At 32.9% G+C, this 23,172-nt stretch overlaps 4 protein-coding genes, 1 long non-coding RNA gene and 3 other non-coding genes across 11 annotated transcripts; 3 read left to right on the top strand and 5 right to left on the bottom strand.

Moving 5' to 3' along the window:
• Positions 1-361: 361 nt before the first annotated feature.
• F55H12.2 (uncharacterized protein) lies at positions 362-718 on the bottom strand. The gene is made up of 2 exons (NM_001380908.2): positions 556-718; positions 362-503 (listed from the first exon to the last, which is right to left on the bottom strand). The coding sequence occupies exons 1-2, from the start codon at positions 679-681 to the stop codon at positions 417-419; spliced, it is 213 nt and encodes a 70-aa protein (NP_001366868.2). The 5' UTR covers positions 682-718; the 3' UTR covers positions 362-416.
• A 966-nt stretch (positions 719-1,684) lies between these two features.
• F55H12.9 lies at positions 1,685-1,850 on the bottom strand. The gene has a single exon (NR_101594.1). It is a non-coding gene; the product is annotated as a small nucleolar RNA F55H12.9 (small nucleolar RNA).
• Positions 1,851-2,033: 183 nt separating this feature from the next.
• On the bottom strand, positions 2,034-2,713 carry linc-84. Its single transcript, NR_101593.1, has one exon. It is a non-coding gene; the product is annotated as a long non-coding RNA linc-84 (long non-coding RNA).
• A 395-nt stretch (positions 2,714-3,108) lies between these two features.
• On the top strand, positions 3,109-4,638 carry F55H12.7 (uncharacterized protein; the record flags this gene model as incomplete). Of its 2 annotated transcripts, NM_001263989.4 has the most annotated exons (2): positions 3,109-3,229; positions 4,418-4,638. In NM_001263989.4, the coding sequence occupies 2 exons, from the start codon at positions 3,183-3,185 to the stop codon at positions 4,548-4,550; spliced, it is 180 nt and encodes a 59-aa protein (NP_001250918.1). The 2 variants fall into 2 exon arrangements, with proteins under 2 accessions (NP_001250918.1, NP_001250919.1); NM_001263990.1 differs by lacking the exon at positions 3,109-3,229 and having other exon boundaries at positions 4,455-4,550.
• A 2,741-nt stretch (positions 4,639-7,379) lies between these two features.
• Positions 7,380-15,069, top strand: ztf-26 (C2H2-type domain-containing protein). 3 transcript variants are annotated; one of them, NM_001026331.4, is made up of 6 exons: positions 7,380-7,542; positions 7,823-7,897; positions 8,139-8,294; positions 14,014-14,151; positions 14,357-14,509; positions 14,584-15,069. In NM_001026331.4, exons 1-6 carry the CDS (start codon positions 7,386-7,388, stop codon positions 14,823-14,825), a joined length of 921 nt encoding a protein of 306 aa, NP_001021502.1. In that variant the 5' UTR covers positions 7,380-7,385; the 3' UTR covers positions 14,826-15,069. The 3 variants fall into 3 exon arrangements, with proteins under 3 accessions (NP_001021502.1, NP_001359708.1, NP_001021503.1); NM_001373222.3 differs by having other exon boundaries at positions 7,720-7,897; positions 14,584-14,973; NM_001026332.2 differs by lacking the exons at positions 7,380-7,542; positions 7,823-7,897; positions 8,139-8,294 and adding an exon at positions 13,209-13,540 and having other exon boundaries at positions 14,584-14,972.
• A 671-nt stretch (positions 15,070-15,740) lies between these two features.
• F29D10.6 lies at positions 15,741-15,832 on the bottom strand. Its single transcript, NR_050335.1, has one exon. It is a non-coding gene; the product is annotated as an Unclassified non-coding RNA F29D10.6 (non-coding RNA).
• A 60-nt stretch (positions 15,833-15,892) lies between these two features.
• Positions 15,893-15,953, bottom strand: F29D10.7. Its single transcript, NR_050334.1, has one exon. It is a non-coding gene; the product is annotated as an Unclassified non-coding RNA F29D10.7 (non-coding RNA).
• Positions 15,954-17,541: 1,588 nt separating this feature from the next.
• On the top strand, positions 17,542-22,849 carry hum-1 (Unconventional myosin-Ie). Its single transcript, NM_059992.4, has 20 exons — positions 17,542-17,694; positions 17,806-17,948; positions 18,003-18,132; positions 18,180-18,323; positions 18,373-18,585; positions 18,675-18,807; positions 18,854-18,935; positions 18,981-19,090; positions 19,138-19,258; positions 19,372-19,773; positions 19,837-19,918; positions 19,965-20,315; positions 20,364-20,471; positions 20,523-20,699; positions 20,749-20,855; positions 20,904-21,041; positions 21,097-21,308; positions 22,019-22,149; positions 22,200-22,512; positions 22,563-22,849. The coding sequence occupies exons 1-20, from the start codon at positions 17,563-17,565 to the stop codon at positions 22,634-22,636; spliced, it is 3,303 nt and encodes a 1,100-aa protein (NP_492393.1). The 5' UTR covers positions 17,542-17,562; the 3' UTR covers positions 22,637-22,849.
• Positions 22,850-23,172: the final 323 nt, after the last annotated feature.

Genomic DNA, 23,172 nt, shown 5'->3' with positions numbered 1-23,172 from the left:
AAAATATTAAGAAAACTTGGTTGTAAATAGATAGCAATTCATTTTTGACAAATCTATCACCGTTTGTCACCATTTGCAAGTCACAGTGTGCGTTATGTCCGTTGGTGATATGATCAGCGTGTATTTGTCATGGTTAACATGAGAATTCTGAACCACTTTGTTGCTTCAAACCCAGTTAAGTTCCTTATTAATTTGATGTTATTGAAACATTTGTCATATTTTCAGTTAACAGTTGAATTTCAAATCCCCGGTGTTTTTTTAAGATTTTTTGCAAAATAATTTTTTTTAAGTTTCAAAAAAATGGAAAAAGCCACAGCAATCTAAAATTTTCTGATTTTTGAAGATAAAAGTTGCTTCAAGCTTCATAAAATTAATTTATTTTCATGGAATGCTTCATACAATTAAATCACATATATTTAGAAATTGAAAGAGTGAGATTGATTTGAATTTAAAGCCCGTAATTCGATTGAGATGATTGATATGGCAGAATAATTTGCAGAATCCTTTTTAAAATTGATAATTTGAATATGATACGTTGACACCAACAGAACTGACTGTTTCCCATGAATCAAATGAATTTCCAGTCCATTGTTTTTCAGCTTCTTCGGCTTCTGCTTTGAGAATCTCCTCGAATGGTTCATCAAATTCTTCAAGTGAGATTATTTCTAGCTTTCCAGACATTTTTGAAATTATAGAGTTGATTTGAAATTGCTGAAAATAGATTCAGTTAGAAAATTTGTACCAAGAAAGTTAAAGAACAAGAAATGAAAAGTTTGGGAAAATTGAAGAATGAAAGAAGAAACGAGAATATGAAGAACAAGAACGATTTCAAGTTTCTTGGAAACGAAAAAAAAATTGTCAAACTTTGTTTTATTCTTGTACAAAATCATAAGATTCACATTTTTTGCCCCATTCCCTTTTCATTTTATACCCCCATTCTCTTCTCTTCCGACCCACCTCCTTCGTCCACTGATAACAGATCATATGGACAGATTTCATCATTTTTCGGAAATCTTTGGTGCGATTTATGTACTTTTTTCCCGCGGTTTGAATTGACCATGTAGTTTGGATTATTTTTTTTGTATATCAAATTTTGGTTTTTGAGTTTATGAGTTCAACATTTTCAGATTCTATACTAATATACGACACTTTCTAAAATTTTATTTCGCTTACTTACTTTTGTAAATTTGTACAAGCATATTAAGAAAATGAAATGAGTCTTTCGGAATTTCAGAGAATTAATAAAAAAGTTTTTTTGTTTTTTTAAATGAAAATGTGTTAATTTTTTGATTTTCGGCACAAGCTGTGTTTCATTGTTTTAAAAGTTCGTTTTTTTGTCAAAATTTAATTCAAAAATTGTAAAAAGTCATAAGTATTCAAAAAATGTTTTATCAATAATACGAATTGGAAAATCTACAAATTTTTGTAAAATGACTTTCAGTGAAAAGTAGTTAGGGAGATAAAAATTATCAATTTTATTTTTTGTTCCAAATAGATTTTTTAAAAAGGCGGACAAAACTTGAAAAAAAAATAATTTCAAAAATAAGCACTGAATTTCTACAGTGTTGTCAAAAAAGCGAAGGTGTGTTCGAGTTAACAGGCAACACGCAATGTCTATATCTGCTTATTTATTTAAAAAGACCAACAGCTGAAGAGGATTATAGAAGAATCATAAATAATTATTATTTTGTGAGAGTGAGTGAAGAGAGCACCGGAGACATGGAAAATGACCAAAATAACATTTTCCCGCCCCAGCACCTCTTGACACTAACTCTCTCTCTCGGCACCTAGTACGACACAAAGAACGCAGATTATTTTATTTTTCATGTAGGACTTCTTTGCAAAACTCACATTTTTCCTTGGTAAATTGTGGGAAATAGTTAAAAATTGGAACAACAGTCTTTTGAGGAAAAAAAGTTTAATAATTTGCTAAAACTATTATTGATATTCTTCTAGACTTAATTGAAAAATGGTAATATTCAGCAAAAAAATGTGGTTTTTTTTATTATTTTACAGTTTGTAACATTAAATTATGAAAAATTTTTATTTTCTTTCGAAAAACATAATAAAAATATATCTAAAAATTATCCAATATTAATTTTATGGAAATATTATTTGAAGTGTTGCGCCAGTGAGGATTATGCTTACCCTTACTAAAACCGGGTTGAAAAAATGTTTTTTAATTGGATTTTTGGCAAATTAAAATATTTTCAAAATTTTGAATCTTTGAAAAGTTTAGGTAAATTTTGCATTTTCAAAGCCCTACAATAATTAAATCATAAGTTTGAGAAAATTTAAAACTCTAAGAAAATGTTTGTTTAATCGACTTCCAATATTATTATTATTATTACAAAACTGAGCAATTGCCGATTTTCACAACGGTATTTTTTTATTGAAAAAAAAATTAAAATTTTAAAGATATTGGGTCTTTTTAGAATTATGGAAGAAATTTTTGAAATAACTCCACAAGAGCTCCTCCACTTATAAGTTTAAAAAAAATACTGCATATTACTAAAAAATCGGGAAAACAATACAATTTAAATTATTCGTTTCATCTCAGATTATATGATAACAAGAAGTAAAACCAAAATTTTAATATTATATTTGAATTTTGTGAAATTACAATTATATAAGGGGTATTTTTCTCTCTGGCGTATCGAGATAATCAAAATCAAAAAAAGATTGTACAATAGAAAATCTTTTAAAATCTAACATTAATAAACGTATAATTAATAAATCGAAGGAGAATCACCAATTTCAGCCTCAACATCCTCTGCCAATCATCATGTTATATACGTTCTGAAACTATACACCCGTGACGTGGTGGTACAACAATCATAACTACTCTCTCTCTCTCTCACTTCAAGAGACCACTCTCTGCCACCCACCAAAAACACATGACAAACACAATGAGAGAAAGAGATGATGCAAGAACAGACAAAAATGATTTGATCTTATGAGAAAATAAAAAGAACACCAAGAAGAAAAAACAAGAGAATAAGAGAGGGTGAAGAGAAACAGATAGTTAGGCAATAACTGAACTATTCTCACAATCACTTCTTCTCCTCCCTCTTTCTATTTTCCCATGACACTGTCTCTATTTTTTCTCTTTTTTCTCTCTAGACACTGACCACACCACGTGACACCATTTTTCATCAGTTTCAAATCACGCTTTCCACGTGATGACGTCATTGTTTTCATACTATTCGATTTGTTTCGATCTTCAAAGGTGTATTTGATCATTATTGAAAAAATGTGTTTTTGTTTGCCTGTGTTCTATGAGTTTTTCGAAAAGATCATGGAAACCACTATTTGAGAAAAACACAAATTGTTTGAAATGTAAATAAATTTTCTGAAACCAAATTCAAGTTTTCAGCTAGCTGAAGATAGCACAGCTTTTGAACCGCCGAATTACGCCTAAGCCATTCAAAGGAAATTTTTTTAAAATGTTCCTACAAAACAATTAGCTGTCGGAAATATATTTGAAGCGGAAAACTTTGATCTGAAATTTTTTAATTCGGAGTTTTTTACTACTTACGAAGAATGTGAAGTTGTTACAAAAAGTGAATTGTTATTTTGACTTTTACTTAAGACAAGCACACAACTAACTGTAAACTATATAGATTTTTTTGAAAAAAAAAACTGAATTTTTAAAATTGATATAAGTGAAGACAACTTCAGATTTTTTTGACTTGAAAACATTCCAGAATTTCCGCCAACATGTGCTAATTTTTAGTGAAAGCCTACAAAGAAACAGTGAATAAATAAATTGAATATTGCAAATAATTTCCGTTGTATGACACGGTTTCATCTGAATTCAAATATTTTTTATAAGATTTAAAGTCAAAACAAATGATAAATTTTACTTCACACATTGAAAAGTTTTATAATTTTGAATGCATTAATTCATTAATCTATAGTTAAAACTAACTAGTCACTGAAAATTTATAAAAGTGCGAAACAAAAAGTACTGTTGTTAACAGTAAATGTCTGAAAATAGGTCTACATACAATTGCCTAATAGACACTTTCAAATAAAAAACAAGTAAATGAAAAAAGTTTCCGTGTATAAAGTCCAATCTTTCTTTTTAGTACTGCTGGTGCCATCTGGGAATTTATCAAAAATGTATTTTTTAAATTAACTTAAACATAGTAGGCGAAAGGTTGTCAAAACGTTGTACGGTGTACTCTAAAAGTTTATGAGGGAGTTACTTACAGGCGTTTTTCTGTGAATTACTGTATTATTTTCTGATTTTGAGTGTTTTGCATGACTACAAAACTACAAAGAACTGCTCCATATACTTTTTCATATTTCAATTCCATTTTTTGATTTGACCAACATCACAGGTACACAAAAATACAAACAATTTAGTATCAATTGGTATCATTTCCTCTTTGCCTTATCTTATCAATTTCAGCATCAAGGAGCACCCAGTTTTTGTTCATAGTTGTCTTATGACTAAAAGAGACCACGGGGCGCCGCCATTGAACTCTGGAGCAAATCAGAACTTTTCTCAATTTTGCATCAAAAATATGATGGAATTAATTTAAATACTTATTCCAGTTAAGTGATTAGACACTTCATAATCACTTAACTATTTGTCAGTAATATGTTTATTGAATAAAAATATTCAAAATATTCAACACGATCTTAAAAAAATAAGTTAAAAGGTACAGTAAAACTAAATTTTTGGAATAGTAAATGCGATGAAGCTTCGAGGGAAAATCTGAGCACTCGGAAAGTAAAATGTGTGTAAGTTTTAAAACTATTAAGAGACGAGATGCCGGCACTTAAAAATCTACTGATGAAAATATTGTTCGTTGTTTGATGTGATGTCTCAAACAATAAAGAGAAAATAAATAAAAACTCGAAAAACTCATTGTTCGGTTGAATGTGTGTCCCATGTAGAGGAAAACTACGAGAGGGTGTAGTTTTCAAGTTCACCAAATATACCGATCTTGAAAAATAATTTATAAAAGTCTTGAAGTGAGACGAATGTATTGCCGGTCTTCTTGTAATAAATCTAAAACAGTGCCTACACCAGAAATGGACAAGTTCGCGGAATTCGGTGTGCTTTTTCTTTTGAAAATACAATATTATAAATGAGTAAATGAGAAGAGACCCGAAGAACTCGGGGGATGTCCAATTGGGGGGATTACCAACTCGAGGGATTGGCCCCGCCCACAGAACCGTGGCTTACAATACGCCCATTTCTGCAACTGTCGCACAGTTTTAAAATTATTTTTTCTTGTTGTTTCTCGCTCTAATGAGAAAAATACAGTTTTAAAACCGTGCGGCAGTTGCAGAAATGGGCGTATTGCAAGCCACGGTTCTGTGGGCGGGGCCAATCCCCCGAGTTGGTAATCCCCCCAATTGGACATCCCCCGAGTTCTTCGGGTCTCAATGAGAAAAATCGGTAAAAAAGGTGACATGAAATGAAAACAAAAATCATTTTAGTTTTTGGATTTACGCCTAAATAATCTATATAACAATCGAACGTAGAATTCGGTTGCGCCAAAAAGTAACCAAACTTTGACCCAACTTTTACCAAACTCTTACCCAAATTTACAACGACACAAAAACCATTAACCTTTTGGGGCATAATTTGGGATTACAGGAGTGTTGTAGTCAAATTTTTTATTGCTTTATTAGACTCAAAATTTGTTTTAAAACGTTTCACCAAATCTCTTCGTCCACAGAATTCAAAATACCTAAATCGAGTTGAAAACGCTAGATAATTAACTTTATACCCAAAATTAGACGGTGATTTTTTTTACCACATTCGCTTTTTAGCCATGAAAATGGTATTCTAAAAACTTCAATAACCGCCGAGTTCAAGACAAAAAAGGGAATTTTGAGTCATACCTTTTAGAGCACATTTTGAGATTAAATGGAATTGACCATTTATATGCAAAATTAGTACATTTTCCAAACTTTGAAAATTAATATCTGGCTTCAAACTAATTTTTTTGAAAATCCCCGTAGCCATTTTGTTGCAAATTTTGTGTTCTCAGAATTTCAGAGTGGGAATCAATCAAAATTTAGTGGGAAAGCGCACTTAACGAAAACTGCTCTAGTTCCCCAGTTCTTTTAGATAAAAACAAATTTTTAACTAACAAAATGTTGTTCTTAATGTGCTTCATAGATTTGCAGTTGATAGCTTTTTGAAATCTTCCTTGTGCAACAAGATTGGAGCTGTCAAAGTTGTGCTCTGTAAGAGCATGTGCAAGCAACAATTCGTTCCAATTTCAGCAAAAATGATTGTTTCACCTTCAAAATTGTGAAAAAACATTATATACCAACATTTTATTGGTATTTAATTGTTTTTGAAGAAACTTTTTTTTATTTTATTTGAACGAAAAATGAAAAATTCGCCTTGCTATAGTACTATTTTAGGATCGTTGAGAGCACGTCGTGAGCTTGTTTCTAGAGTTTCGCAGCTAAAAATTTACGAGTAACCGTTTTAAGACATGGGCTATCGAATGACATAGGTCTCATATGCAACTCCAATAGGCACCTTGTGACGGTTCCCTAGTAAGCCACTTCAACATTTCAGGGAAATACATTGAAATTCAAATCAGTTCGCCAAGAGTTTCTTTATTATTTCAGTCATTATGTACTTTTCATTTTCCATTCAACAACGTTTATCAGAAACATATCTCAATGCCTAGATAATAAGTGCAAGGGGTTCAGGCAAAATGGGCGGAGTCTTGCGACGTTCTAGTGAAAAGTAGGAAAAGATATGGAGAGAAATAGAGAGAGACACTCGGCTGTCATAGCTGCCACTTGGTTTAGTCCTCTTTTTCCCTTATTCACATCTCTTCTCTCTGCGCCCCTGATTTTTTCCTATTTGGTTGCCCTGGTTGCCCCGCACAGCCGTTTTTTGGTGTTTAGGAAAACTAAATTTGAAGAAATTTTGATTAGAGAAGATTTATAATTCAGTTACTTTTTCGATTTTCTGTTTACCAAAGGCTTTGACGTTTACTCTCTGAAAGAGTAGGATAGGATCTATGCTACCGTATACCTTCAACATTTCAAGTACAGTGTGCACGTCCAAGATCCCCTTAATTTTTGATACATCAAAGATCGAAAAACTGTGACACGGAAAACAATTGTATATTCATAATCAGCATACTCAAAAAACTTTATTCTCAATTTTCACACGATTTTATCAAATTTAGATAGCGCTATGTAGAAAATCTGAGGGGACATTGCACAGTCCAATCTTTAGACGCGGGCACAAACTTTCTACGATTTTTACGATTTATGGATTTGGTTGGTTCAACTTAACTATAAGTTTCTCAAACTTAAACAATATTTTGAACACATTTTTCCGTCTCGACAATAATAATGTTCAAAGTTTAGGATGTTTTATAAACTTTCAGATGTCCTCTGACGGTTTTCCACACATTGATGATGACGGCATTGGGCCATTGACACCGGAATTTATTGCTAGAATCAGTTCAGGATTTGGAAGACCTTATTTAAGAAATACCCCTGGCGAAGAGATTCAAAAAGATTCAAAGAAGATTTTTAAAAGATGTTAGTTGATTATTTTTCTTTCACAATCAGAAACTAATTCCTTGTTGGTCCAATTTAAACACGTAAGTAACCGGAAATTAGGCTCTGACTAATAAATTTTCTCATGACTTTGCTGTTTCAAAAAAGAATAGTGCATATGAACTTTTCATTTGGAAGATGATTTTGAAGCTTTTTTAGGATGAAATAACTATAGTGCATTGGAGGATTCCTCTTGGGAAGAATATATCACAATACGAAATTTTCAAGAATTGAAAAGAATATAATGTCGTCATAATTTCAGCGAGAGAAGATTTCATAAGTCGATCAAGATCAGAGATTATCAATTGGGTACTGTCAAGTGAAGATCTCGCTAGAGGTAAAAAAAACTCGGCAGTTGTTTCATGTTAAATGTGTAAGAATGTTTGATCGTTTTCTTAACTGAAAAAAGTGCTGCAAATTCTTCGGGGAGCCAACGAATATTTTAATTTGGAATTTGAAAAGTTTGATTCTCGTTAAAGCTTATTTGCAGGTTGTTTCTGAAACTCTTCAAAAATCAGCTCAAAATCAGCTTCAATTTTGTTCAGTAAAGCGCTTAAAAAACATTTGTAAATTTTCAGCATGTGTCTGTCCGTATTGTCTGAAAATTCATTCCCGACGGGATAATGCAAGAGTACATATCAAAAATCATCATAAGGATTATCCAGTTCGTGATTTTATCAAAGACATCGATGCGAGTCTTGCGGAAGTTCGAAGAGCTAATGAAACTGGAAAATGTGAGTGATTTGGAATATATGTGAAAATTCAGTTAAAAGAATCAAGAAGGGAATATGAAATTAGAAACACAATTTTGAAAATTTGGCGATAATAATATTAATTAATTTCAACAACTTTCCTTTTATTGGTATTCTACCCAATTGGTGCTTGTACGGGTAAATATACCCATGCCTAAATATGTAAATTTACAACGTTGTGTCAGTACTGAATTCATGTAACGCCAAAAATGTTGAAGATCGGAAAAATTTTAATAATTGTCATAATTTAAAAAAATCGATGATTCGACATTTTTCTGGAACCCGGTAACAGCTTGAATATGAATCTACAATGTTTATAAATACAGTTCCACCTTTGCCATAATTGCATTACTTACAATTTTGTCTGGAAGTGTTTTCTTATACGAAAAATTCTTCAAACTTTTTCGGCTGCTACAGTACCAAGCCGTGTGAAACTTCTTACATATGCAAATCAGAAACACTGGCATCTTATTCTTGATATTCTAGGATCTAGGAAAATGATTGATGGTGCAAGGGGGAAGTTTTGTGAAAGAGAGAGAGAGAGAGAGAGAGTGGGGGATGTTGGAAAAAGTGATAGGGGGAGAAGAATAGGTTTACAACACTTTGGATCTTAATGGCTCAGCTCATGGTTGAGAGGGAAACCCTCTAGATGATAGTAAATTGCGAGTATTCTGCAAACTATTGTACTGCCGGGAACATTTTCGTAGTTTTCAATTTACAGGATAAGGAAATATTCATAAAGACACAGAAAAACTCGCTATATGTAATTAGAAATTGAATTTATATTACTAGGCTTATCGGAACAGTGACGTCACTTTTAGAATCAGACTTCTTTTTTTTTGAAAAAGGAAAAAATGTCCATTATTGATTGGCATTCTTATGACGTCATACGTTATAATATAGACTCGTAATAAATTTAAAATTGAAGTAGTGTGAATTGGGGTTTTGCTTTATAATACCAAAAATAGTCTGAACTACAGAAATTCGAAAAAAGATATATGTTAAAATTTGTGGAAGAAGAAAAGCACCTTTCTTTAGTTTCCAATTTGAATTCGCTCCAAAATGAGAACTGAACGCCCAATCAGCGAATAGCATCATCCGCTTTAACCAATCATAAGGATTGTGGAAAGTTCTATGTCGTTTATTGGTTCAAAAGTGGGTGGCGTGGCTAGTCATTTTGGGCTGGGCAAATTTCAATTTTTTGCCTAAAATACCAATTTTGGAGACATCCCGAAAAATGGGAGGCGATATTTGTTAGTTGTTTGTTTTATTCAAAACACAACTCCAAAATATATGTTCAAAGTTTCTAGAATTCAGATCCAAAACTACAGTAATCCTTGAAATCTCATATGCTCTTCAACTAAAGTACCTCATTTTATTTTTCTCTTCCCTTCCCTTCCCATCACATTTAGAAAAGTGTTCACATTCATGTGTCAGTCTCTAAAAAGACATTGGATCTCCTGCTATGTGCACAGATTTGCCTCTTCTTTCTCCCTTTTAAGGACCCTGGACTCTCTTCGGACTCTCTCTTTTTGCAGAAAAGAAGAAAAGAAGAGCCAGGAGCACAGAAAGACATCCCCAAGGGACACCAACGACACATACAAGTGTATCCGGTTGCCACGTCACAGGCGGGCCCCATCCATCCATCTATATCCTCTCCAGAGCTTCCTCTATTTTAGAACTGGAGATTGAGCATCTCAGACACTTCAATTCTTCTCATCGTCCGTCTACAAATCTTCCACTCGAGACGGGCTTTAATGATCCGCGGAGATTCTGCTCCCTAGCGACGACGGGCTCTTTTGGATTTTCACCTGTCAGAGCTCATTGTGCCTACTCAGAATTCTGACCAAAAGACATTGATTTTTCCTAATAAATTCATCATTTTACTAATTTTATATTATTATTGTTTCATTATTTATTTTTTTTATTATTTATTAATTCAAAATATTAATTCATTGGATACAGGCGTTTTCTACAGTAGTTTTCAAGTTTTCATCAATTTTTGAAAAAAAAAACAGAATTACCGAAGATGATAGATTTTTGGAAATTTAATAAGATTTTTTATGTATTTTAATTTATTTAATTTGAAAGCATGTTCATATGTAAAAAAAAACTAATTTTCTAAATATGCTGAGTATCCTAAGTATAATGATTCAAAAATACATGAATGCATATTCCATACGCTCAATGAACTATCGAATAATTGTATCACTTATCCAAAATTTTGATCCTATCTGTTTTAATCTTCCATCAATTTAAAACAAAGTAATCCGATCCCCCCGTCTCTCTTGTCGTTTCTTTTCCCTTGGACCACGCTTTTTCATCAGCACTTTCCATCTTTTTCTTTTTGTTTTTCATAGATTTTGATTTTTGTAGTTTTTTTGAATATTTTATGGCAAATCGTTTAGATTCCTGAGAGTTAAAATTCCTAACTGTTCCAGTTTCTTATTTAGGAGGAAATCGCTTGATCTACATAGCAATTAGTGAGCTCTAGTGGCTAGTTGCTTGATCTTTGTTTCAATTAACGTTTCTATGTCTAAATTAGTACAAACTTAAATTTAAATATTTGGTTAACACTTTTCAACGACTCCTTAACTGTTATTTTTGATCTAGATCCTCAAAGCCTGATGAACTGATTAAAATTCTTGCTACAGTACCTACGACAACTTATCAATGATTACACAATCCATTATCAACAGTTCTTTTTTTGTACTTATCATCACAATCCTATCCATTCTTTTTCACTTTCACTTTTGTGTTCGCTTGAATCCAAAAAAAGTCTCAATCCGTGACGCCGCCTTTCTCTTGTGTCAAATGGTATCAATTTCATTCGAAGAGACATTTTCCGTTGATAGGGAGATTACTTTGTCCCTTCATCTCTAGGTTCCATTACTTTACACTTGGTAGATAAGAAATCAGGTAACTTGATTTAAATTAATCTGGGTTTTCTTGTAGGGGACATTGAGATTTATAAATCTCTTATATGACAATGAGAATTATTTTTTAATAGAGATCGTCAAAAAAGAGCACCTTTTTTTATCATAGTGGCGGTTGCCTTTTCGTTTACTTGTGGCCTACACAGAAATTAAAATGAAAACAAAGCTTTGAAAAATCAAGGAAGTTGGTTTTAATATAAATCGATCAAGAACTTTTGAAATAATGGGAAAATAGCCGCCGCAGAGATTTTTTTTAAAGCTCTACCATACATTGCGGGAACTATCCTAACAGATCTGTGCGCCTTTGAGTACGTGTTTTCGAAAACAAAACTACTACCATATTTCCTCTATTAGTCTTGCATGCAAGACTAATAGAGGAAATACGGATTTAGAATACTGCTTGCTAGAATAACAATGTTTAACTGAAAGTTTCGACGACTTAAAAAGCTGTTTGAAATAGATGTTCTTGGTCCATGATCTTTACTCATATCCCTACAGTATCCTCCTCCATCATCATCTTCATTCTCCTATCAGCAATCTATTCAAAATATATCACACGATTGATCATTCACCTCCACCCCATCCATCTATCCATCCCCATCCATTCAAATCATCCTATTGTGTGCTCTCCTTTTCTTTTTCCCCTTTTTCTATCCATTTTTACTTGATACGATTCCCACCATTACCATACCGATGGCTTTGTGCTCATATTTCAATGGATTGGATAGGTGATACGCAGAAAAAAGAGGAGAGAACTATCCACATCCCATTTGATTTTTTTATAGTCTAGGTTATTCACTGGGTTTTGTAGTTTTTGAGTGATCTGCTAGTACATTTTTATCCTAACTTTCAAATAAGTAAGGCTAGAAAATAAGAGAATTGACCAGATACATCTTACAAGGAAAGGAAGTCAATCTAGTATCGGACTTTAAATTGAGACGTATGTCATTTGAAAGCTTATGTTTAGACTAGATCACCACAAAAATTTCAGCGGCGGAACTCAACTCTGAACCCCTGAAATCGCCATCTGAAAGTGCTCTAGTGCATTTTTTCGCTGGCTTCTATGTCAAGTAAATGGCCTTAAAAGGGGTTCTGAGAGATTAGAAATTGTTTTTGGGGGTTTTTAGGGTCTAACAAACAATGTGGGAGCTTTTTGGAATTTTTTATTTTTTTGAAAAAAATCTGAAATTTTTTCGATCCATTGGACACAAAATTTTTGGTCAAAAAATTTTTTTTTGAAAAAATTCCAAAACTATTTTTTTGTATCCGGGCATGCAAAAAGCTACATATTTCTTCGAATTGAGCATTGTTACAAAATTTTACAATTTTTTACAAAGGGCCCGATTGCAGTTTTTAAAAATTGAAGAAAAAAAATTATTCTCACTGAAAGAATCGAACACGAGACCTTTATTTCATTATTCCAAGCGTTTACATTCGGCCATCAACCGTTGTATTTTATTGTTTTCAATGTTTGTAATCATTTTATAAAGATTGAAAATCATTTTTTGTATAAGTAAAATGAATAAGTACGAAATAGTATTGAAAACTAGGAGGGCGCAGAGAAAAATTTTCAGATGGCGATTTCAGGGGTTCAGAGTTGAGTTCCGCCGCTGAAATTTTTGTGGTGATCTAGTCTAAACATAAGCTTTCAAATGACATACGTCTCAATTTAAAGTCCGATACTAGATTGACTTCCTTTCCTTAGTAAAATATTTAAGACATTTTTACATAATTTTTTATATTTTAAGTTGAAAGAAGGTGAAATGCATGTTCCTAATTCATTGCTAGTTTACAAGTGCTCATCTTTGTACCGGTTCACAAAAACGCAAATTTAACTGCGACTATTTACTCTTTTTTTTTATTGATTGCTTTTTTTGGCTTTTGATTTCATTGAATTTTATGCGCTCTACTTGCTCCATCTCGGAACTTTTTATTCATTTAAATTTCCTTTTCAACCTTCAGAAATGTCTCATATCAACCTATACTCCCTTCCAACTGATCACAAAAATATGATTCGTTGTCGATATTGTGAGAAAATCTATAAAATCGATAACGGTTCAAGTGGTTTCATCCGACATCTTCGTTGCAAACATCCGAACGTTCTTTATCAAATGGGAGCAATTTCGAATGGAAAAGAATATAATTTGATTACGAAACAAGAAACTTTGTCAATTGATACAAATAATGAGATAAATCTGAGGGACGATGATGATTTTATGATGATGAAAGAATTTTCTAGTAATCAGATACTTGTTAACTTTTTAAGTCAATTGGATTTACCAACGAATGATGGTAAGAACTACACAATTTAAAGTATCACTCACTTTCAAAATCTTGAAGAAAACGTCTTTCTTGGTCTATTAAATTATTTTTGATTGGACTACCTGGCGCAGCTCCAACCGCCTAACCTTTTACACCGCACTTTCAATCCATAACCCTGTATAAAAAAATAACAAATGGTTCATTTGATAAATATGGCTAGAACAACGAAATGATGAGCAATTTTTATGAGGATAGAATGTTATTACGATATTATTGGGCAAATTCGGCGAATTGCTCAGCTTTTCACCAAATTGTGAGCTTACAATTTTTGTTGGAAATTTCAAAATTCAAATTTTAAACTGCAAATGCGAACACATCCTAAAAATTTTACCAGAACTGACAAAAGAAGTAAGAAAATCATTTGAAAATGTCAAAAGAAAACAGGAAAATTTGATATATGGAATAAATATTATTAATCTAATCCACTTAAATGCAATTTTCAGTCAATCGGGTATTGGGGAAACGACATCGAATATCTCCGACTCCAACTATCAACTCATCTGTCACCCCAAATGAGGAGCATGAGCCCGATTTGAAAATGTTCAATTCAGGGGATACTCTACAAAATTTCCTGATTGATAGTGAGTCTAAATTTTCAAGAAAAGTATTGGCATATAAAAGTATTTGACATAGCTAACTATCAATCGACTGTTGTAAATTATTTTAAAAAATTGAAGCAAACTCTAGGAAAGAATGTCATAGATAAAAATAAAAATAAATGTCAGGAAAAACTGAAAAGCTTGTTAAGCCAAATATTGAGTAAACCGTTGCAATACTTTTTTTCAGTTGACAATCACATTCGTCAGAAAAATCAAGAATCACAGGAAGCCATTGGAACTGGAGAAGAGAGCACGTCAGCTAGTGCTCTAGATATGCCAAGTTCACAAAAAGAATCGAGAGAGCCAAGTCCGAATAGTAGTATGCTCGACGAAACTAACGGTATTAATTTTTTCCTGAATCAACCATTATTTTGTTAAATTTATATGGCTCTCTGCCAAACTTCCAATTTTCAGGTGGCACAGAAACAGGTGATTCATCACCTACTCCATTCAATCCAGCTCGTCCATTTGGTTGTGTGATCTGTCCATGCTCATTTCCACGTGTCAAGGATCTCACAATCCACGTCACCAGTGTGCATCGAACACGTTTCCGATGTAACACATGCCTGGCTGAGTTTGTTCAACCACAACACTTGGAACATCATTATTCAATTTCTCATGCGGGAACATCTACTGGAACAGTCGTGAATACATAGAAATGGGTTTCTAATTCATATTCAAGCAATTGTGATTTTATTAATAATTTTTGGAATTTGACTTGACTCGTCACAAATCGTGTCTATTTTTGTAATATTGCTTGGCGTTTTCAACTCGGAAAACTTTTTACATGAAAGTGTTTAACTATGTGCTTCTTCTGTAACAATATGCATTTTTTAAACACTAAAAAGCGGATGGGTGTACCAATTAAAACATTTCCTAAAAAATAAAAAAATTTTAAAAAATTTCTGAAGTTAAAATATTTTTGAACTTTTTTTCAGTTTCACATGAAGTGCCAAATTTTCAGAAAAAAAACATGGTAAAGTTTTTTGATAATTTGCAGTTTGCCAAAACTTTGAATGAAAATTTCGAAAACGCATAATCTGTATTAAGTCGAAATGTAGGTACAAAAGTTTGGTAGCTTTTGTGTTTGAAAATTTTGAACCACCATTTGAAATTTTGACTTTTATGTAACTTACGAAATTCGTTGCTCTAAGGCCATTTTGAGTCATCTGGAGCAATACAACATTTAATGCTTCTACACCTTCAATTAACAATGATGTAGGTCCACACATTCTTATTACCTCTAATCCTCTTCTTCTTCTTCCATTCCCTGTTTTCCTATGTCTCCTTCACTGCTTCACTACAAACCATCATCATTATTTACCTGACTCTTCCTCTCATTTTTCTCCTCATTTTTCTGTATATTTCGCCTTTTCCGTTGTGTCAATAAAATACGGAAAGCAAAAAAAGAAAAGAGAAGGACATGTCAGAACCGGACAGTTCGTCGCTTTTTTGTTTTAAAATTTCCGGAATAATTAGAATAATTTATGAGTCGGAGCTCATCAAATTAGGAACTCAGTAGTTGAAAATATTCCAACTAAAAATTGGTAGAATTATTTTTCAAGTTCTAGTACTACACCGAATTAAATAGAAATTTTCTTCTGTTCGAAAACACCCTTCTGAAAAAGAGTTGTTTATGATATTTGATATCTAATTTTATACCTAACTTTAAAAAAAAAAGTTATCACCAATTTGTTTCAATTTAAAAATACTAGAACACATACTCGTCCGTTTCTTCAACGATGAATCACCATCTACATCACTGCAACCTCCTCGATCCAAACACTCTCTTACTATTCACTTTTTCTTTTCTTTCTCTCCTTTTTATTTGTTGTATATTTCATCACTTTTTTCCATTTTTGTTCGTCATATACTCATGTTTCTCATCTCCTTGTGCCGTTTGGCACTCCCGAGACGTTTTCACTGATGAATGCAAAAAGTCATGGCTTTTGGTCTTTTCGAGTGAAATTCGACATTTTATTTTTTTCATTTTTCTCTGATAATGAAACAAAACTTTGATAATGACTCACTTTGCCTAGTTTTGATCAAAATTTTGATAAAATTGAAATTAGTGAGTTTTGTAGAAAATTGGCTTTCAATTTTTAAGTTTCGCGCTGTTTTCGTTAGGGCGCACTTGCACATTGCGATTTATCTTCCGTGGGCACGGTTTCTGAATTTATAGGCGGAGTTTTTTGTTGAATGCTTATTAATAACATATTTTATTATGACGAAAGTTTATATTTGTTTTTAAATATGAATTTATATAAACCAAATTTAGATTAATAGCTTAATGTAAAAGATTTCCTAAAAATAACTTTTCCATAAGATAAACTTCTCCGCAAGTTTGAAAGTCCTCTTAAAATTAATTTTAATTTTGTTTCATTTGAATTAGTTGTCTTTTGCAGCTGTTTGTCAGGATTTCATAACTTATTCAAAGATTTTTTTCTATTTTTCATCCGTCTAATGTTTTGCTCAAATCAAAATTCATAAATAAATATTCTAATATGTATCTTCAAGCCTCTTCCAATTTTTTCTGAAACTCACTAAATATATTAAACACTCCTTCCATGTTTCCTACACATTTCTGACACATCTAAAATCAAACAGATCAGAGATGTGGTCATCGTGAAATTGAAAATATGTTCCTCTTGCTTATGAGTCATCGTGTTGTGTTGACTGCCTACGTCTCTCGTTCTTCATGCATCTTTTGTTTTAGACTTTATACTAATAGTAAAAATTCTAGAATGCGTTTCATTAGACAGAAACTGTTTTCAAAAACACCTTTGAATTCTGTTAGAATAATTTTAAATTATTCAACACTCTATCCACAGCTTTTATGTTCAAACGAAACTTAACGGTGTCCATCTATGTCTCCGCGATTTCTGAAGGTCACACTCCAAGGTGGCAAGGATGTAAATGAAGACAGGCACAATTGGAAAGTGGTCACCTCCTTCTGTTCATCCTCCTTTCGTTCCAAAAAGTCAATCGTCTCACCTCAATTGGTCTGTCGCTTCTCAAATTCTCTACCCGTTTGACTTTTATTTAAAATTGTTTACTTCACTCTAAATTTTAATATTTTTCAATTTTAAATTGTCTTAAATCCGTTCTTAAAATTTTGGTTTTCATCGAGAAACTTTCATTCATCTCCTCTAGTTCATAATTCCTACTCATCAATCTTTTCATTTCGCTCGATGAATTCACTACCTTCTATTATAAACGAAATTACCGGATTACTCTCTCTCTTTTACTCTTCAACTGTAATAAAAAAGCGACAAGTTGGTCGAAAACGACATTTATAATCCCCTCTCCTGTTTCTTAGACTTTTTGTTTCCCATATTCCCCATTTCTCGGAATTATGTCTGTTTTTTTCAGTAAATACGCCGGTGGTTCATTATGGCGTTCCACTGGCAATCAAAAGTCAATGTTCAGCATGTCGGGGTCGATGACATGGTCCTTCTGCCAAAACTCACAGAGCAAAGTATCGTTGAAAATTTAAAGAAGAGGCTTCAAGCTAACAGTATTTTTGTAAGTTTAGAAGCTTTTCTATCAATTGTTATATTTTTTTGCTGGTTCAAGAAACTTAATCGCTAAAGTTAATTTTAAAGCCTAACCAATAATTAATGTTTCATATTTCAGACATATATTGGTCCTGTACTGATATCGGTAAATCCCTTCAAACAAATGCCATATTTTACGGAGAAAGAAATGCTTCTATATCAGGGAGCTGCTCAATATGAAAATGCGCCACATATCTATGCATTGGCTGATAACATGTACAGGTAAGATAGTTTTCAATGTAATGAAAAATGTTTTTAAAAAAGTTGAAAATTCAGAAATATGCTCATTGATAACGAGTCCCAATGTGTTATTATATCTGGAGAATCCGGTGCCGGTAAAACAGTCAACGCGAAGTTCATTATGAATTATATTTCTCGTATTTCGGGAGGAGGGCAGAAAGTTCAGGTAAATTTACTGATTAGAGGTATGATTTTGAAACTATGAATTTTCAGCACATCAAAGATGTTATTTTGCAATCAAATCCACTTCTCGAAGCTTTCGGAAACAGTGCAACAGTCCGTAACTGGAACAGTTCGAGATTTGGAAAATACGTAGAAATTGTGTTCAGTCGAGGTGGAGAACCTATTGGTGGAAAAGTAGGTTTTTAATAGTTTTTTTGCTAATTTTTCACAAACAATTTTTCAGCTTTCCAACTTTCTTTTGGAAAAGTCTCGAGTTGTTCATCAAAATGAAGGAGATCGAAACTTCCATGTTTTTTATCAATTATGCGCTGGCGCAGACAAGAACTTGAGAAGTACTTTCGGAATTGGAGAACTTCAATATTACAACTATTTAAATATGAGTGGAGTTTTCAAAGCAGACGATACGGACGATGGGAAGGAATTTGAGAGCACCCTGGTAAGATTTATGATCAGACAAATCGATTTTGTACAACAAGAACTCAGAAATTATTTTCCCCGTTTTATATAAAATATTATATTTTCCAGCACGCAATGAAAGTTGTCGGTGTTAATGATCAAGATCAATTAGAAGTTTTGCGAATTGTGGCAACTGTTCTCCATATCGGAAATATCACTTTCACCGAGGAGAATAATTTTGCTGCAGTTAGTGGAAAAGATTGTGAGTTACTGTTTTAAGATATATCACTTTACATTTAATTATTTAGATCTTGAATATCCTGCCTTCCTTCTGGGACTCACTAGTGCAGACATTGAGGCAAAGCTTACTGGTCGTAAAATGGAGAGCAAGTGAGCAGTTTCACATTAGTTTCAAATATTTCAATTTATTTTCAGATGGGGTACACAAAAGGAAGAAATCGATATGAAGCTTAACGTTGAGCAGGCGAGCTATACCAGAGACGCATGGGTTAAAGCAATTTACGCAAGATTATTCGATTATCTTGGTTAGCTTATTCATTTAAAATTTCTTTCCATGTATAAAAAATTACAGTAAAAAAAGTGAATGACGCAATGAATATCACTTCACAATCGACTTCAGACAACTTTTCTGTTGGAATTCTTGATATCTACGGTTTCGAAATTTTCAACAATAATGGATTTGAACAATTTTGGTAAGTTTAAGTTATTCTACTGAAATGATTGACCCAGTTTGTCTAAAAACCGAATTGTTCCTATTTTTGTTTTTGGAAAACCTTAATATTGATGAAATTAATACGAATTTCAGTATCAACTTTGTCAATGAAAAACTTCAACAAATCTTCATCGAATTAACGCTAAAAGCAGAACAGGAAGAATATGTTCGTGAAGGAATCAAATGGACAGAAATCGATTATTTCGATAACAAAATCGTGTGTGATCTGATTGAAACGAAGCGTCCACCTGGAATAATGAGCCTTCTTGATGATACATGTGCTCAAAATCATGGACAACGAGAAGGTGTCGATCGTCAATTGCTCACGACTCTTTCGAAATCATTTGCTGGACATCCCCATTTCGGCCCTGGCTCAGATTCATTCGTTATCAAACATTATGCTGGAGATGTTACATATAATGTAGATGGATTCTGTGATAGAAACAGAGATGTTCTTTATCCAGATCTTATTCTACTCATGCAAAAGTCTTCACGGTAAGGTTTTAATTTTCTAAATGTGTGTTTTGTTTTATTATTTCATTTGGTTTTTTTTTTCAGCCCATTCATTCAAGCTTTATTCCCTGAAAATGTAGCTGCGTCAGCTGGAAAACGACCAACAACATTCTCAACTAAGATTCGAGTATGTTTTAGTAATAAAATGTCAACATTTTTAATTTTAATTGCAGACTCAAGCTAATACTCTTGTGGAATCCCTGATGAAATGCTCACCTCATTACGTACGATGTATCAAGCCAAATGAAACAAAACGACCAAATGATTGGGAAGAGAGTCGAGTGAAGCATCAGGTTGAATATTTGGGTCTTCGTGAGAATATTCGAGTGAGAAGAGCTGGTTTTGCATATCGAAGAGCTTTCGACAAATTTGCCCAACGATATGCCATCGTCTCTCCTCAAACGTGGCCATGTTTCCAAGGAGATCAGCAAAGAGCTTGTGAGATAATCTGCGATTCAGTTCATATGGAAAAGAATCAGTATCAGATGGGAAAAACTAAGATATTTGTAAAGAATCCCGAATCGGTATGTTTTTCTAAATCAAAATATCGAAATGCAATAGATACATTCCAGCTGTTTTTATTGGAAGAGACTCGTGAACGCAAGTTTGATGGTTACGCAAGAGTCATTCAAAAAGCCTGGAGACAATTCTCGGCTAGAAAGCAGCACATTAAGCAAAAGGTAAAATCCAACAAAAATAAAAAATTGAATAAACATAAATTCTTATTTCAGGAGCAAGCTGCCGACCTCATGTATGGAAAAAAGGAACGCCGTCGCTACTCATTAAACCGAAACTTTGTCGGAGATTACATTGGATTAGAGCATCATCCGACACTTCAGTCCCTGGTTGGCAAGCGTCAGAGAGTGCTGTTTGCATGCACTGCTAACAAATATGATAGAAAGTTTAGGGTACGGTAAATTTGAGTTTAATTATTAGTCATCAATCGTTTATGTTTAGGTGACAAAACTTGATTTACTTTTGACTGTCAATCATTTGACTCTTATTGGAAAAGAAAAAGTGAAGAATGGTCCCGAAAAGGGGAAGATCGTTGAAGTTATCAAAAGGTATGATTTTTCCATTTTATTAAGATTAGTTTAAAATTAAAATTTCAGACAATTTGATCTACCTCAAATCAAATCAATTGGTCTATCTCCATATCAAGACGATTTTGTGATATTATATCTGGGAAACGATGATTATTCTTCTCTTCTCGAAACACCATTCAAAACTGAATTCTGTACAGCTCTCTCGTAAGCGCATTATATTGATTTGACTAATTCAAAGTTACGTATTCTTCAATTTTAGAAAAGCATATAAAGAACGAACAAACGGTACTCTTCATCTCGATTTCCGTAGTTCTCATGTTGTTAGTTACAAAAAGATGAAATTCGATTTCTCCGATGGAAAACGAACGGTTCAGTTTGGAAACGATGGAACTTCGTCTGCAGAGAAGACATTGAAACCAAATGGAAAAGTTTTGAATGTTAGCATTGGTACTGGATTACCGAATACTACAAGTGAGTCGAGAATGTTTGAAAAAATTATCTTAATTGTAACTAATCAGAACAAAAAACTTATTAAAGATGGATCAATGTGGAAATTGCTTTAAAACTTGCCTATAGCACCACAATCAAGGCTGGGACCAAAAAAATTTTAATTTGTGAAAAAACAAAAAAAAAGTCGACTTTTGGTATATTTTGAACTTTTTAGAAAAAAATCATTGAAAACCATTAAGGAACACATTTTGCTTTAAAAAATTGTAAATCCCAAAATACCCCAAAATACCCCAAAATACTCAAAATACCAACAAAAAAACCAAAAAAAGCCCTGACCACAATGACCAAATATCATAGTAAAAAGTTCAAAAAATGTTTTAATTTTCATGATTTTTTGAAATTTGAAAAAGTCTCAGTTTTTCCACTTTGTTGGAAGTCGTCGATCAAAAAATGTTATCCTGTTAATTTGACGGTCGTATGTTTTAAACATTACTATTCAAACATTGTAGGGATGCGACAGTGATATAGTTTTCTCAAAAAGTGGCAAAAACTCGGTTATTGTCACTTTTTGACTTTCAATTTTTTCTTTTGAAAAGTTTTCCTATGATATTTGGTTATTTTGGAACCATGTTTAACTATTTCCAAACTGGCGCTACTCCACCTTTGTAACTGTAGTGGCGTGTAACTTCTTTAAATAATATAGAAGTTACGAATAAAATTTGAATCTTCAGGGCCATCAACTGAACGTCCACAAGGTGGGTACACCCCGCGAAGAGATCAATTGAGAACATCAACACGACGAACGAAACAGAATAATCAAAGTTATGGACAAAATGGCCAATCTCAGGCAATGAGAGCTCCGGTAAGATTTTCAAAATTAATTCCATTGTAATTTAGATTTTCAAATTTCAGGTTCCCGCTCATGGAATGAATAACAATTACAATCAGACACCAGCTCCAGTATCGACTAATCATCAATATAGCCAAGAACCTGCGCGAATTCCAGTGATGGGAAACGTCATAAATCAGTTGAATAACATGAATCTATCTGGAAACGGAAACTCTCCAGCTGGACGAGGACCTCCGCCAGCGCGTGGACCAAAACCTCCTCCACCAGCAAAGCCAAAGCTTAATCCTGTCGTTATTGCTGTCTATCCATATGAAGCTCAAGATGTTGATGAGCTCAGCTTTGAAGCTGGAGCTGAAATTGAACTCATGAACAAAGGTTTGTCATAACTATAAGAATACTATTTTTTTAAATATTTGTGATTTCAGATGCTTCTGGATGGTGGCAAGGAAAAGTGAACAATCGAGTTGGTCTTTTCCCCGGAAATTATGTCAAAGAATAATTTCATTTTTTATTGCACGATCTCCCCCTCATTTCCCCAATATCTGTGAAATGCCTGTTTGTGAACATTGATTACGAGTTGTACTATATTTCTTTAAATATTTTATATTAGCATCCTTTACTCATCAAATACTTACTTCTGTTTATAAACCACAATGGTGTAATTTCATGTTAAATTGTTACTATATTGTTTAAAATAAATCGGAAGACTACTTTTTTCTCGTCAAGTATTTCTACAAGAAAAGTATACACACCAGGGATGGATCAATAAAACTATTTTCAAATTTAGGTTTTGGATCAGTTCACAAAACTTGCTACCATATATCCTACTTTTTATGCACGGAATATATATTTACATACAAACTTTCATGTTTTACGAGCTCGATAATAACAAATACAGAATCTTAGACCTTATGCAACGTTTTCGATGAAAACTTTACGAACATTTTTTTCAATTCACCTCCAAACCGAAAATTCATTAAAAATGTTTTTGTTTCTATTAATCTTCGTGCTTCCTCGGCTCATTACTGCTAATTT

Source organism: Caenorhabditis elegans, chromosome I, assembly GCF_000002985.6.
Source record: "Caenorhabditis elegans chromosome I".
NCBI lineage: Eukaryota > Metazoa > Nematoda > Chromadorea > Rhabditida > Rhabditidae > Caenorhabditis > Caenorhabditis elegans.
Note: the sequence above shows the minus strand (reverse complement) of the source record. Positions and strands in the feature narration are given on the sequence as shown.